Consider the following 17,393-nt stretch of genomic DNA (forward strand, 5'->3'; position numbering starts at 1 on the left):
GGAAAGCAAGATGAAGGAAGCGAATTCCAAAGAGCTGATGTTCGAGGAAAAAAACTAGACGAATAAGCGTTTTTGGAGCACTTAGGAACAGTCACAGAAAAAGGATGACACTTAATTGAATGACGAGTAACACGAGAATGAATTTTAGTAGATGGCACAAGAGACGTTAGCTCTTTCGAGCAGTGCCCATTATAGTATTTGTAGAAAAGAGAAAGAGAAGCAACATTACGACGATGTGATAATGGTTGAAGGTTGGCTGCAAGAGCAGGTCCAACTATGTTTACAATGCGTTTTTGCACCTTGTCTAAAAGAGAAAGGGCATCATTAGAAGATCCGCCCCAGATATGGCAACAGTATTCCATACAAGGCCGGATTTGAGATTTATAGAGGTAGAGAATAGAATCCAGAGTAAGAAAGTGGCGAGCTCGATAAAGAGATGCAACCTTAGCAGATGCTAATTTTGCAACCGATTTGATATATGGTTTCCAAGAAAGATTGGAAGTAAGAGTTAATCCTAGAAGATGAAGAGTAGGTGACTCATCGAGTACATCACCGTTCATAAATATAGGAAGATCTAAATTATTGCGATAACGATTGGCTGAAAAAAATTGAGTTTTATCTGAATTAAAGTTCACCAGCCACTGTGAGCCCCATGCTGTAGCAGAAGTGAGATCCTTTTCAAGCTCAAATGCCCCCTCCAGGCAATCAGAGGGTGTTGGTTTCTTATCACGACAAGAATAAATGGTTGTATCATCAGCAAACAATGCCACCTTAGATGTGAGAATATCTGGAAGATCGTTAATGTAAATTAAAAAGAGTATAGGGCCAAGGATAGAACCTTGAGGAACCCCTGAAGTTACAGAATAAGAAGAAGAGTGTTGTCCATCGAGGACAACTTTTATGCTACGATTGGAAAGGAAGGATTCAATAATCTTAAAGATGTTGCCGGATACACCATAAGAAGAAAGCTTATGGAGAAGACCAGCATGCCAAACTTTATCAAACGCTTTTGAAATGTCAAGAGCGATGGCCTTAACCTCTCCACCTTCATCTAATGCACGATAAAACCTGTCAGTTATTGCTGTTAGCAAATCAGCTGTAGAACGAGAAGATCGAAATCCATATTGATGGTCAGAAAGTAAGTTATTAGATTCAAGATGAGAAATTAAGTGTTTGTTAATTAAAGATTCAAAAACCTTGCTTATGATAGGAAGAAGACTTATGGGACGGTAGTTAGACGAATCAGATCGCTCCCCAGAATTTTTGAAGATAGGGATAACAGATGCGGCTTTCCAGCAGGCTGGAAAACAAGACTCTGATAAGCACTTGTTGAATAGTTTTGAGAGTATAGACGACAGCTCTGGAGAACACTTCTGCAAGACAATAACAGGTATGTTGTCTGGGCCACAAGCTGTAGAAGAGTCTAGACAGGAAATCACTTTAGATACAGATGCTGAAGTGATATGAATGTCAAGCAATGAATCAACCTGTTTGTTGGCAATATCAGGTAGAACGCAATTAGTGGAATCAAGAGATGATATTGATGAAAAGTTTTTAGCAAACAGTTCGGCTTTGTCTTTAGGTGAGGTGACAAAGTCTGAACCATACAAGAGAGGTGGAATTATAGATTTGCCCTTATTATTGATATTATTAAAGATTCTCCAGAAGTCAGGAGAGCCTAATTTTTGAGATGAGATACGAGATTTCATGACCTGAGAATAGCGGGTTTTGGCGTTAGACAAAACCTTTTTACAGTTGTTTCTAGCAGTAATAAACAGACGTCTGTTTTCTGGAGAATTGTTTTGCTGATAAATATGGAAGTAACGGTTTCGATTGGCAATCGCAGCAGCACAGTGTGAGGAAAACCATGGAGGAGAGTGAGGCTTGACCTGGAATCGTCGAGAGGGAATAAAAGATTCCATGCCAGCCTGAATCCACGAAGTTATATAAGAAGCACATTTGTCGACAGGAAGTTGAAAGATTTTTACCCAAGGGCCATCACGAAGAAAATCACGGAAAGAATCCCAGTCAGCTTTACTGTAGTTGTAAGAGGTTCGATAGTAGGGGTATTCAGGTGATGAAGAAGAATGAGATATTAGTTTTAAAGAGATCAAACTGTGATCAGAAGCACCTAAGGGTGAATGTGGAGAAACTGAGCACTGACTAGGATCAGAAACAAGACATAAGTCGAGTAGAGAAGGTAAATGATTAGGGTTGTCAGGAAAGCGAGTTGGAAAGTTGACTATTTGAGTTAGGGATTGAGAAAGGCAAAAGTTGTGGGCTTTAATGCCTGCAGAGTCACTGACACTAGAGCCAAGCCATTCAGAGTGGTGAGCATTAAAGTCACCGACAACAACTATATTAGCTGATGGATAAAGAGAGAGGGCTTGGTCAATATGATCAGAAATAACATCAAAAAGAGTACAGTCTTGAGATGAAGGAGATCGATATAGAACAAAGAGAAAGGCAATAGAGTGAAGTGGTGCTAAACGAAAGCACATGAAAGAATAGTCTGTGGATTCAAACCTAGTTTCACGACAAACAGGTGAATTCTTACGAATGTAAATGCCCAGGCCAAGCATGTGACTATTGGAGTCTTTACGAATCAGAGGAAGATAACCATCAACACTAAGATCACAAGATGAGACAGCCGAACTCAAATTAGTCTCACAAAGAGCAAGTAGGTCTGGTGAACTTTGCAAGAGATAAGACTCAACAGAAGAAAAGTTACTTCGAAGACCACGAATATTAGTGAATGATAGGTTTAGAGAACTTGGTGATGATGATGGTTTTTTGTGTTTTATAGTTTTTGGTACTTTATTCATTTTAAAATTAGATTGAAGAACTTGACTCAAAGCATAGATAGTACTCAGAACACTGTTTAATAGCCCAAGCAATTGCCTCATTACTACTAATAAACCCTAAGCCGTAACAAAGGGCTTCAAATGTGGCCTCCGCAATGCACACCAAAAGTACAAACAGGGACACCATCCATGCGCAACATGGCACTGTTAATACTTTGATATTTTTCAGCTGTTGATGGAATCAGCCTCTCTGAGAGCTACCACAGAGTTCGGGAAACCTGACTACCAGCCGGCCTCAGAACCATAAAACTGAGTTTTAGAGCTGTACCCTCATAAGGAGATAATAGAATGAGTTGCCTAGTCATAAAAACAGTGACACAAGCAAACCCATGCATTGAGTCAAGAAGATCCAGCATTCAACATCCTAAACTGGAAACAATGTATTAAAAATACATCTGCGCCAGCCTAATAGATGAAGAAGGGGTGCGAGGCTGGTCAACAGATAGAATCTGTTTACCCCTTAAGTCTTTGCCTAGGAGGCCTTCTACAAGACAGTAGCTGGGTGCATTTAACATCTGCCCAAGATGAGTATTTTTATCGAGACACCATCTCTAGCCTTTACTCAACCAAGAGCCCCAAGGCAGGGGGTGTTTTAAATCGGAGTTGGCATCTCCTAGCCTTTGCCTAAAAAGGCGTATCCTACAAGGCAGCAGGACATGAAGCAGATTGTACTGGGTTACATGTTACCAGTAGCAGTATAACCTGATCTGACAACAATTTTTAAATCTGTAAACAATTTTTAAACAGGATAAACTGATCTGACAACAAATTTTGGTTCTTAGACAATGTTGCCACAGCAAGTTATAATCGGAAAACGCTTTTTGATGGTCTAAAGTAAAGTTTTGCTGCTGGTACCTTGTATTGTTTTACAATCATAGAAAATATACTTTTCTATAGGTTTTTGTATATGATATTGTTTGTTACCTAAGTACTAAATGTGATGTTCAATAAGTTTCCTCTCAATATGGGTTTAGACAATGTTTTTCATAAGGTTATTATATTGTTATCATTTTATTATTGATTATCATATATATATATATATATATATATATATATATATATATATATATATATATATATATATATGACTTGTTTGTTAATTTTGCTCAGAACTATTAGTCACTTTTGTTATTTATATAAGTTTTGCAATCAAATTGTGTTACCTAATGTTCAGAACTGTTTGTGTAAATATATGATACAGATTAGTATACTTTACAGTGATTTATAATAATGTGTTATTATGGAGTTAAACCTAATTTTCATAGAGCCCTAGGTATAATAACTGGTGGGCTTAGGTACAATTAAAATAAGTTTATTGTACCTAGGACAACTAATTTTTAAACCCTTTTAAATGATTGACTTTTATATTTTAAGTCATTATTTCTAAATTAATACAAAGTAATTAATGTAAAAATATGATCATATCAGTTTCATGATTTTTAGACAAGTCCACTGGCTTGAATTTGGGCATTAACAAAAACTCAGTAGGATTAGATTAATGAATCAATTAAAAAATTGTTTTGATTATTTTTAGCATAATGAATCAATTAAAAAAATAATTGATTCATTATGCTAAAAAATTTTTATGCTAAAAAACTAACTGATTGTTTATAACTCTTTTGTGATAATGAGTTTTATCATTAATTTCCATAAATCTGGCTAAATCTCCTACTTTGTGACCAGCAAAGAAACCCCAAACTGTCACAATCAATCACCTCCACTACACACGCTGCACATCTTTTTAATTCATAATTTTCAAAATGGTGTTGTACAGTTTACATCAAAATTGTTACAATGCAGTTGACATCAATTGTCACAATACAGTTTGACAACACAATTGATGAAATTGTCACAATACAGTTGACATCAAACATTGGCAAGTTGAACATAATTACTCATGAATACCTGTAAAAGTTTCTTTACTAATCTTATATTTCCAACTGATGATTTTATAAATAAAAGTTAGGATAATTAAAAAATAGTTTTAAAAAAGTTGCAAAATTATCTTTCCCTTTCAAAAAATAAAAATTTTCATTATAAAGTTTAAAATATTATAAACAGCATCTTACCTTAGTATAATGTGAAGAATGCACTGAGGCGTATTTGTGCACACAGGGCATTGTTAGGTCACTTGCACAATGATGTACGGCCATTTTTTCTTTTCATGGGGTAAACAAAAACCAACGTCCTTTTATGATGTGGATAAAAAAATTATTAGAGAAACTAATAAATTTAATAAAAAATATAACTAGATACTAAAGTAACACTTCCACATAAATTGCTATTTTTTAAAACCTTGTGACTTGTGTTTTATGTGTAAAACACTGTAATCGTGTTTTAACTTTGTGTTATAAATTATTGTGTTTATAGCACAAGTGTTGCTTTAGATTTAAACATCGTCAACAGTATCTTTGTATTTAAGTATTTTTAAATTTTGATTGAAAACTTTTTACTGTTAGTGTATTTGTATATATAAACAGAGACTATTCTAGGAAAATAATTTGGGCGATGTTACCCCCACGCTGTAACAAAATTTGCCATATGTAGGCATTTTTTTCGCAAAAAAAAAACAGTAATTGCCGTAAAAATAAAAATAAAAATTAAAAAAGTTCTAAATTTCTGAATTTGGGCAATAAATGCTCTAAAACAGCCCCTGATAAGGTTACTTATCTGCTTATATATTTCCATATTGTATATTCATTAATAACATATATGTTTACTTAAGTTATATTTTGATAAATAATTAAATTTATACAGTTTATAAATTTCAGATTGTCGTACTGTTCCTAATCTTGATGATGTTTCATTAACATTTGAGCAGCTTGGTGTTCACATACATGAACTAGAGGATTATGTGCAACAAGTTGAATCTTCACCTGTTTTAAGACCACCACCAAAATTTCCTTACTGTTTAAGTAACAACCAACTTCAATTTATTGAAGATGAACAGTTTCCTCCTAAGGTTGAAGTTTTGTCCATGCCACAAATAAAAGAAGAGCATCCTGAAGATGATAAGCAAGGTATTTATGTACAAATAAATAAATAGTATGTAATTCGTGTTTGATATATATATATATATATATATATATATATAAACTTACATACATACATACATACATACATACATACATACATACATACATACATACATACATACATAAATGCAGCATTAGACGCACACAAATAATGTCATTAAAAACAGGAAGTTGCGAGAGGGTCAGTACATATATGGAGCTTCAGTGCATGTATCTTATAGCCTGCTGCCGCAAAGGAGTGCTGCTACATCAACTGAGGGATTGGTATATGGCAGCAATCTTTTCTTTCATTATTCTTCGTTTTTTTCTTATTTTTCTTAAAAGTTAAAGCGTACCTTTTTACATTAAAAAGGGAGCAAAAAAAAAATTAGGAAATTGCGTCCTTACATATTTTATATACGTAAGGACGTATACATATATATGTAAATATATATGTATATACAAATAAATATTACATATATATATGTATATGTGTATATAAAATATGTTTATATACATAATATATGTATATATACAGCCTGCGAAATTCAGGCACTTGGCATTCCTGATGTAAAAGCTAACCTATCTTTACTTTACGACAACATACCATTGCCAACCTGAATCTGTCGGCATACAAAAATAAATATGTGAAAAAAGATAACAAATGTAATATTATTTCATAAGTTTTTAATTTATTTATTGTAATTACTTGTTTTTTCAAGTTTGAAAAGTTTTATTTAAAAAAAAATTCATTCATTTTTTTTTCAAATTAATTAAAGTATAATAAGATTATTTATTTATTTAAAAGTTATTAAAAATTACTTTTCAAATTTCTGTTATTCTCATGCTTTTTTACAGATCATACTATGCTAAAATTTCAAAGAGTGTTTTTTTTATTAAAAAGTGAAAACAACTACTGTAGGAGAAGTAAATTCTTATTCCCTATAGAGGTTAAAACAACTGGATGTAGACTGTAAATATATGCTAACTGTCTACTTATTTTTTAAAACAATTTGCTGTTAACAAAATCTTCGCCTACAGCACATAAACTAAATTTTATTTCTAAACAGCGTTCTTCCTATGATTTATTTAAAAAACCAATAAAAATGTAATAAATAAACTATGCTTTTTCTTTTGTTAAAAAACAACTTTAAAACTACAATATCACTAATTCATAAATTTGCTAAATACTTACATAAAATTTAATTGCAATATATATATATATATATATATATATATATATATATATAAATATAAATATATATATATATATATATATATATATATATATATATATATATATATATATACAGTAGGGTGCAAAAAAAAGCCACACTAATATTTTTTCTTCATTTTAAGTATAAAATGTATAATCAAGCAAAACAAAAAAAATTGGGTGTGGTAGTGAAAAATTTAGGACAGAAAAGGTATGTTTATATATAAACTAATATTTACATAAATAAAATCTTTAAAAAAAAGAATAACATGGACGCATTTAATATTTTAGAAAACATCTAACGAATGTAGAAATTGGACGAATTATTGAAGCTGCTGACCAAGGAGAGCCTCACAGAAGCATTGGAAAGTGTTTTAAACGAGAAAACTTAACTATTAGTAGATTGGTAAAGAAATATAAACACACTGGTAAAACTGAAAGGTCTGCTAGATCTGGGAGAAAGCCTAAAACTTAAAAAAAAGAAGATACATTTTTAACGCTGTCAAAAAAAATCGTAAAATCACATGTTCACATGATAAAACTAGATTTGAACTTTAATAATATCTCAAAGTGGACAATATCTCGCAGAATAAAAGCATGATTTTTTTTCTGGAAAGCAAATTAAAAAATCCTTTGTTGGTGAAATCAATTGAAAAAAATGATTAAAGTGGTGCATTGAGCTTTAAGATTGGACATGTGAACAATGGGCTAAAGTTATCTGGAGCGACGAGTCTCCTTTTGTTTTGTTTTATAATGGTCAATCTCACTGTTGGAAATTAATTGGGGAAAAATTCAACCCTCAAACATGCAAGGCAACAATTAAATATGACAAAAAGATTAATGTTAGGGGTTGTTTTAGTTGGAAAACTTTACCAGATGAAGGGCATCATGGACAGCATATGTATCATAAAATCTTAGTTAATCAGCTTGGACCAAGTATAAAAGAACTTTTTCCTAATAGTGACTACATCTTTCAACACGATAACGATCCTAAACATACAGCACAGTTAAATAAAAGATATCTAGAATCTAAATTGATACCAGTTATGTCTTGGCCAGCACAGTCTCCTGATTTAAATCCAAATAGAAAACCTTTGGTCTATATTGGATAGAAAATTGAAAGATCGAAGAGCAACAAATGAAGATGATTTGTTCCAAATTCTTCTTGTTGGTTGGAATGCTTGGCCAAACGATTTATTAAAACGACTTGTAGATAGTATGCCTTCTAGATACGCAGAAGTCATAAAAAACAAAGGATGGCCAATTAAGTACTAAAACAGCTGAAACCTAAAAAATACTTTACAAATCCTAATTTCTTTTTATTATATGTAATATACAATGATGTTATAAACATTTTTATCAAAATTGTCCTATATTACTTTTATTATATGAGTCTTACTCATTTTTTGTTGCTGTTTAAAAAAAAAAATAAGTGTGGCTTTTTTTTTGCACCCCCCTGTGTATATATATATATATATATATATATATATATATATATATATATATATATATATATATATATATATATATATATATATATTTATATATATGTATATATATATATATATATATATATTTATATATATATATATATATATATGTATATATATATATATATATATATATATATATATATATATATATATATATATATATATATATATATATATATGTATATATAGAAATTATTTAAAGATTGGTAAAGATTTGAAATGAAAAAAAGATTAACCATCACGTTGCATACCATTTGGAATAAAAAAATTTACTTGCTGTAACATCTTGAAAAATTGGAAAACTATGCATCAAAGAATTAGACCAAGTTCAAGTGAAACACGGAAAGAATCAGGAAAAAAGATAAAAAAGATATTTTGAAAAGATATGTTGAACAAATGGTCAGATAAAGACACAATAGTAAAGCATGCTATTGTTAAAAAGTAAAGCAAATCAAAAAATTTGGGCTAAAAAATCTAAAACATTTTTAGAATATGAAAATATGAAGTTTTATATAGATATTAAATCATATTTAAGGAATTAGATACAACCTAATTTTCAATGGGTGTGACCAAATATTTCTTTGGTGTAGAAAAGTGCAAGTGTAAGTTGATACAAAAAAAAACTTTTATGGTATTTAAAAATATTTATGTGAGTGTGACCCACTCTTTATGAATAAAAATATTTTAATTATTGCATTTTTTGACCATTGAGATGAACTGTAGAAGTATTTATTGGATTTTTTTTCTTTTTTTCTGAAATTGTATATCAAAAGGAAAAAATTAAGTTTTTATTATAATATTAATTGTTGGTAAAAATAACTTTTGTGTTTTATGCTCCGTTTCAATATAAATATATATAAAGTTTTTTTTTCTGGAGAATGCTTAGAATTATAAGTTTCATTTGTTATGAAGAATAGATTTGACATGAACTAAGTCCCATTCTCATTAAAATGGTTTTTGTAATAATAAAGTTAACTGAATTGGAATTTTCACATTCTTTCATATATTATTGATTCATCAAATGAGTGTATATTGTTTGATCACATATATTTTTTTAATTATCTTCTATATATATATTGACAACTTTATTTGACGATGTATTAATGGCTTTAATGTTTGAAAATCTTTGTTTGAACTCATCCTTATTTAGATAATATTTTCTTTTAATATATAGTATGTAGTTGGAATGTAGATATAGATTTGTATGCTATGTATATGTGGCTATCATGTGTGATTGAGTTTTCTTTTTAGGATTCATATATGTATATATATATATATATATATATATATATATATATATATATATATATATATATATATATATATATATATATATATATATATATATATATATATATATATATATATATATATATATATATATATATATATATATATATATATATATATATATATATATATATATATATATATAAAGCTATTCTTTTAAACTAGTGGTTTTTGACATTTTTTGTTGATGTATGTTTTTTCGTTGTTATTTTGTTATGGTCTCAAAATTATGTTTAATTCGGACCGTAGAAATAACTTTATTTTTTGGAAATACGAATTTAGGTATGGTCTCAAAGTTACTTTTAATTTGGACCGTAGAGAAAACTTTACTTCTAAACAATATTTTTTCTCCCTTCGTACATTGTTTTTATATCACGACTTATATCATTGTTATATCACCCAAAAAATTTTTTAAGCACTCATTTGGCTTAAATTTATCTGGTTTTATTACAGTATTTAGTTAGTCTTATTACAATATTTATTAATATATTATTTAATAAATATTGTAATAAGGCTAACTAAACTATTTTAAGAGAATTTCTTATATCCTTCACTACATGTTTACATGCATGCCGGTGACATTTTTAATGCTTTTTGTGCAACGATTTTTTTTCTATCATATATTATTTAATTATTAATATGATTTTGGGTTACGCGGGGTTGCTTATTTTCTTACACTTTTGATTGGTTAACATATTTGGAATGAAGTATCTATGACAGCGTTAGAGTTTATTGAAGACTATTGTTGTTTTGTTGATTTAAAAAAACAATTAATGAGGTATAGTGCTTTCTAATTGTCTTGGGTTTTAAAATGTTTTTTGTAATAATAAAGTTAACTGAATCATCATCATCGTCAGTATATGGTTCTCTGTTCGTTATTGCAACAAAGTCATTAGCTCTCAGGATTTTAGATAATTGCTGTGCCGCTTAGTAATTTTTAATATTTTTTTTCAGTATTATCAATTAAAAAGATATTAACTTTTTATATATGTTGTTTTTGAAAAATTGTTTTAGCAAAAAAAACTGTAAATATAAGAGCCCTTTTAAAAAATGTGTTGCATTACTGAATGCATCAGAAAAAAATGTGTTGCATTACTAAATGCATCCAAAAAAAATGTGTTGCATTACTGAATGCATCCAAAAAAAAGGGTTTATGCATGGGGATTATAAAAATGACATTCGAGTATGTTTTTTTTTATTCATTTTCTTTAAATCAAGCTATAAACTAAACAATCCACATTTCAAAATTTTTACATTTTTCATATCATTGTGGCGTTTTTAAGTTTCTGAGTTCAAGTAAACTTTATATAATATGTTAGTTAACAAATCTCATACTTGGGTTTTCAAAAAAAAAAGTTTAATAAACAATTTTTTATATACGTTTTTAAGAAAATTTTCTTTGCTGGATGTAATATTTACTAAATTGAATGTCTAAAAAATATAAACTTTGCTTTTGAATGTGTGTTGCATTACTGAAACTATACAGGCTTTTTATTACTAAGCTTACTGGTTTTTGCTTATAAATGAATTTGAAATCTATTTTGTAATAACTTAAAAGTTATTATTTTAAAATAAATCTTATACTCTTTTTTATCCAAAAAATTAAATTGATGCAAATAATAATTGTAAAATCGAGGGTAAAGAAACAGACAAGCAATTAAAACAGGGGAAATTTTTTTACTACAGAATATAAAACTATATATTGTAAGTTTATGAAAATATATTTTAAATAGATAAAGGTTTTAATACAATACTAGCTAAGATTGGACCTGTAAAAATATGGGTCTTCGTAAGTCAATTCCTAACCAAACTTTTTTATACTTTTTCTTTATATATCCTAGCTCTCCAGATCCGTAAAAACCTATCACTTCTATACACATCTATTCTACACCGATTATTTCTATACCTATTCCTTATTTACTTCAATATTTTCTAGTAAAATAATTTTGTTCTGAAAAAAACCTTAAGAGCAAAAAAATTAACATGTGCACCTTTTCCGCATACGTAGAGCTTATAAGAGACTTATAATTAGGTTTTTTTTTCTGTTAAATGCATTTCATTGATCGCTCAGTGGTTAAGTACTCTGTCATTAGTGTTGTTTTGGAGGGTTTAAGACCTCCTCCTAGCGTAATAAATTTTGAAATTTTTTCAATCTTGCTTATATATTTCTAGCAAAAAAATAATAATATATCAAATAAGATTTCTAAAATTTAAAATAAAATTTTAAAGTTTTCTCATTTTATAGATATATTGTACGTGATTATTCCATATAATGCCTGCAAACTCAACACATGCTAAAGACGTTTACACTTACAGACGTTTGTACGTTCTTAGTTCCATTTGTTTAAGGCTAAACAAATGGAACTAAGAAGATCTTAGAGCACTAAAACATAGTCATAAAAAAAAAGTTCATTCTTATGATTATGATTAAAAACTAAAGAATAATATTAAATGCTAATCTAAAAGTTAGGCCAAAAAGATTTTGCGCATTGGCGTCATTTTATGGCAAAATAAACCTTTGTGTCAAAATTCCTTTTGCATTTATCTTGCATTTTTTGATTAATTTTAATTATGTTGCATACAAATACATAAAAATATATAAAACTGGTACAGATATATCATTTTCACAGACAAGAGATTGTATTTATTACAATTGTAATAAATAAATAGTTTAGAAGCAGATGATGTAATTTTAGAAATCAGAAATTATCGAGAGAGAGGCAAATCTAAAGTTGAAGTTTTGAATTTTCCACTTGGATGTGACAATATGTTTCATTTTTTTTCAATCTTGTCAATTTTTTAAAATATAATAACATACCAACAAAAAATCAAAACAAAACAGTTTGAGCAAAAAAGACTTGTAATTATTAGAAAAGTTTACTTATATTATATACGATCCTGAATAAAACGTTATATAAGTGGATTTTTTAAATTTTATAAACAATATATATAAACAAATAACATATTTTTACATTGTTTATATAGGGATGGTTAAGCGTAACAAAGTTTAAAAAAAAAATTAGTTGATATTAAAATTAAAAAATGATTTATATAATGTTTCTTTGCAAACACCAACACACTTTATTAAAATTTTTAAGTGCACTGAATTGCAATTACTTTTAATTTTTAGTGGCTTTTGTTAAGAGCTTTTAAATTTTGTGTCAAATTATCTCATTTCAACATATTCATTGTATCATCCATACTGCAGCCATTTTTCAAAATGTCTCAAGTTAAAAAAAATCAATTTTGAAATTTTTTACAAAATAAGCTAGTTAAGCTTATTTTGTAAAAAGTTTTGAAAATATGTATTCAAACGTTATTGAATATATATTTTTAAAAAGTTCTGAAAAAATTCATAAAAATTATTTGTTTCAAAAAATGTTTTGCAAAGAGTTTCTCCTAATAATTTTTATTTAATTGTGTTTTTCTTGAAAGACATATTAAGCACATTAAGGCAATTTGAAAAACAGCTGCAGCATATATTTATATTAAAAAAATAAATGTAGCGAAAAAAAACTTTTAATTGTCAAAAGAAAGTTTTAAAGTACCTGAGCACATTAATAACATAAGTATCTCAATCATGACACATACGCAACAAATTTTTTCTCCCGGTGTTTTGATGTTTATAGAAATTTTAGCTTTTTAAAAATCTTTTTGTTCATTAAAGTGTATAATATCGTTACATATGTTTATATATAATCTCTACAAAACTTCAAAAGTATTTTGTATTTTAAAATAATTAAAAAAAAAAAAATTGCCAGTGGTAGGACTCGAACCACGGTTTACTTGTTCAGAAGCTCAGTGCACTCGACCACGTTGTTAAACGAAAATTATTAAAACTATGTAATGATTTTTTTAATGGAAATAAATGCTGTAGATCAAAATTAAGGGAAAAAGTGAAAATCAAACTGTAAAACTTGACTCTTTCTCGCCACTACCTCCGTTGCAAAGACTGCAAAGGTCAAAAATGTCGAAAGGGGCACTACTACTACTACTAGCACTATTAAGTTCGGCAATAATATATAGAGATAGAGATTTATAGTTAGCAAATGCGCTCATTTTGAATATACAAATAATACTATTTTTGATTACTTTAGAATATAAACTTTACAACAATCCTCTAACATCTTTTTTTTAATCTAAGTAATAAATTTTTAAGTATTTTTAAGCTAATTTTGACTTAATGAAAAAAATACACACTGCAAATTATTGTTTTAAACAACCTTCCCAGAAAACATTTTACACCAGAATTTTAGTAGACTTATATAGGTACTTTTAGAGTTTCTCACTGTTTTTCCACTGTAGTAAGGCTCATTGGTTACATTGTGGACCATTAGTGGCAGCCTCTAAATTGGCTAGCCAATAACTAGCCTTTATATTACATGTTAAAGAGTTATTGGCTATATTACATGTTAAAGAGTTATTGGCTAGCCACTTTTAGTGAATGTTTTAAGTAACCGAGGAGCAAAACTCCAATTAACTGCTCAAATTGGATATCATTTTCTCAGATTTTTATAAAAACAAAGTTATTCATAATTTTTAAAAGTGTTTCAGAGGCATCAATTAAGTTCATAGCCCTAACCATAGAGACTGACATTACACTGTTTAGTAAGGTAGTGGGTTTTGAACACTGTTCTATTAATTTTTATAAAAAATTATTATATATACCAATTAATAAAAAGTCATGATTAAAATCATTAAGTACATATCTTATTTAAGTTAATTAAATGCAAAGGAAAACTACCCGTTTAATGTGTAAAAGTAAGCAACTATTTTATGTCTGACAACTGTTATCCAAAAAGTTGTCTGACAACTATTATCCAATCTAGTTGTTTAATTACCACAGTTTTCTTTACCTTTTATTTAAATATTTTAAACATACATTTATATTCTCCATAATATTTTTATGATGTCCAGACTTTAAAGACTTAAGCACTTACAATAAATTTACACATGATGATATTTTATTAAAGTATTTTAAGCTTAAATAAAATTTAACCAATAGTTATAAACCCTATTCAAACTGGGTCGTGCCTTAAAGGTGCAACATAAATTTAAATCACTATAACTTTCTCGCACTTAACTGCTTTCACTTAAACTTTTTGACATTTCATAACATAATATAAATTTTCTAAACTTTGTTGAATTTTCTGATAATGAAAGCAATGATTTGGTTGAATTGGATGGAGAATCAGGTATACATCTTTTGAATAAACCTTTCATTTATGCAAAAAAGCCTTTTGATTTTAAAATTAGCATTATAAACTAGATTTTGAAGATGAATCTAAAAAAATGACAGTGACACCAAAGGCCATAAGGATATTGAGAGCAAGAGACCAAACAGAAATCTGAAGTAATTACAAACCTATAAAAAAAAATTCATTTAATTGTTCATGTGTATATAATATAAGCACAAGTTTTGTCTTAAACAGTTTGAGCGGTTTAGAGGTTACCTGGTAATTTTAGTCAAATTGCTCAAATCTTCTACAGGCAGTGTTCTATCTGTGACTTTCTAGCCATAAAAAAAATCAGTAACGCTTAAGGTGGTTTATACACCCACTTTTTGTCAAAAATTAAAAAAATATTCTTTTGGCTTTTTTCGATGTAAAATATTATAATAAAATATATCATTAGAATTTAATAAAAACATTAAATGAGTTGGTAAAAATTAATTTTAATGTAAATCTTTGAAAAAAAATGCACCATAGCAATGGCTTCTTGAGATTAAAACAACTGTTATTTAATGCTGGAAACCTTGCATAATTATTTTTGAACGTTCAAAAGACGTTTTTAAGGACCAAATGTTGGCTGGGAAGGTCTAAGAAGTAATATTCAAGCTAAAAAAAAAATTTAAAACTTATTTAAAATCCATGCTTTAAAACAACAATTTTTGCCATGCAAAACAAGATTTGTTTATTTGCAGTTTTTACAATTGAATAATTTTATTTGGAATTGAATAATGTTATTTAGTGCCTTAAAAGTGTACTTATGTCAAAGAAAGTGTTAGAATTAACTGTATTTTCATCCATTATTGAATTTAATGATGGGTTTATTGGAAGGAATCTATTTTTGCGCAACCCAGTATAATCTTGACCTCCATGACCCAGTATAAATAGGGTTAAGTTGTATACTAGAGATGAGATTATTTATTTAATGTCATCCATTCATTTTAAGACGAAATTTTTATGTTTTTTTGAAAGAAGCTGATTTGCTTTTCTTAAAATTAAAAAAAAAAGGTTTTATCTGAAAATTTGAATAGATTACAAAATATTTATGCACCTTCAACGGCCATCTCACCAAGCCCATAAAATCAAAAGAATAGTCATAGCTTTTATTGATAATGAAGACAAAACAAGATGTCAAGTGTTTTGAAAATCTTGAGTTTTTGCAAATCTTAGACCAATGAAGCATTAATATTTTGTCAGTATGTTTGTTTTATCATAACTAGCTGTCATGACCCGTACGATAAGGATCATGGTAAATGTGTTCCACACCTGACTATATCTAAACTTGTTTTTAATTTGGTTGTCTTACATCAATGAACTTTAATAAACAGCAGAGAATCAATCAGTTTAAAACTCTTGGCTTTTGGTTAACAATAAATTTACTATACTTCAAAACTATACTTATTTAATTTTAACATAGATGACAGTTTCCTAATATATCTTTCTGTGTTTTACTCTTAAGGATTTAACAAAAAGATTTATTAACTAATTTTTTTTAAACCCTTTCATTAAAATTTATTTGAAATACAGAAGAGGACACAGAAAATGAGTCACAGTTCATAGTTATGTCAAATAAGTTAGCTCTATCGGTTTGATTTTATTTTATAAAAATTCTTCTGTAAAGAATATATCTATACAATGTAATATTTTCAATGAGGAAAAAATGTAAAATTTGAGAAGCAAAAAACATTTTTCTTGAGATAAAAAAAATACTGATACACTTTTTCAAAAATTAAATTAAAAGTTTATTATTCTTTACAAAGCGCTGTTGCAACTGGTACAATGATAACTATGTTCCACATCTGATTATATTAACTGATATACTTAAAGGAATCCCAAATTACCTAGACAAGTTGCGCTCGTTTTAAAGAGAATGATTAAAAAAAAAAAAATGTTTAGGCAGAACTTTTTTAAGTAAAACAAAATAATAAATGTATACCAAGAAAAACAAACTTTGTTGTTTTACTTGAAGCTCGTTGTCTCCACGTTAGCCAATCTATCAAAGTCTTTAAAATATACGCCGCAATCTACATACTTTATGATTTATTCAAGCGTGTTTAATTCCAAAGAGTTTTAGTAAATGATGTCATTGTAGAATTTTTTTTTCTTTTGAATCAATATTGTTTGTTTTTGTTTTATTTGTTTTTTAAAATAAGTGTTTATTATCAATCGTATGACTTACCTATAAATTTTATAAGTTAAACAAAAGAATGTTTTTTTATAGAATGCGCGAGAATCAAATAAATTTAAGATTTTTATGCTAAAATATAATAAATATTCAAAAAAGTCAT

General features: G+C 28.3%; 1 protein-coding gene across 3 annotated transcripts in view; it reads left to right on the forward strand.

The window, feature by feature from the left end:
• Positions 1 to 17,393, forward strand: part of LOC100199050 (transcription initiation factor TFIID subunit 3) — a 103,666-nt gene that overhangs the window by 19,530 nt on the left and 66,743 nt on the right. For all 3 annotated transcript variants that reach the window (XM_065811286.1, XM_065811288.1, XM_065811287.1), the window contains exon 2: positions 5,636 to 5,884. In XM_065811286.1, coding sequence (XP_065667358.1) covers positions 5,636 to 5,884 — 249 coding nt within the window. The remainder of the gene's footprint in view (positions 1 to 5,635; positions 5,885 to 17,393) is intronic.

The sequence above is a fragment of the Hydra vulgaris genome, chromosome 12, assembly GCF_038396675.1.
Source record: "Hydra vulgaris chromosome 12, alternate assembly HydraT2T_AEP".
NCBI lineage: Eukaryota > Metazoa > Cnidaria > Hydrozoa > Anthoathecata > Hydridae > Hydra > Hydra vulgaris.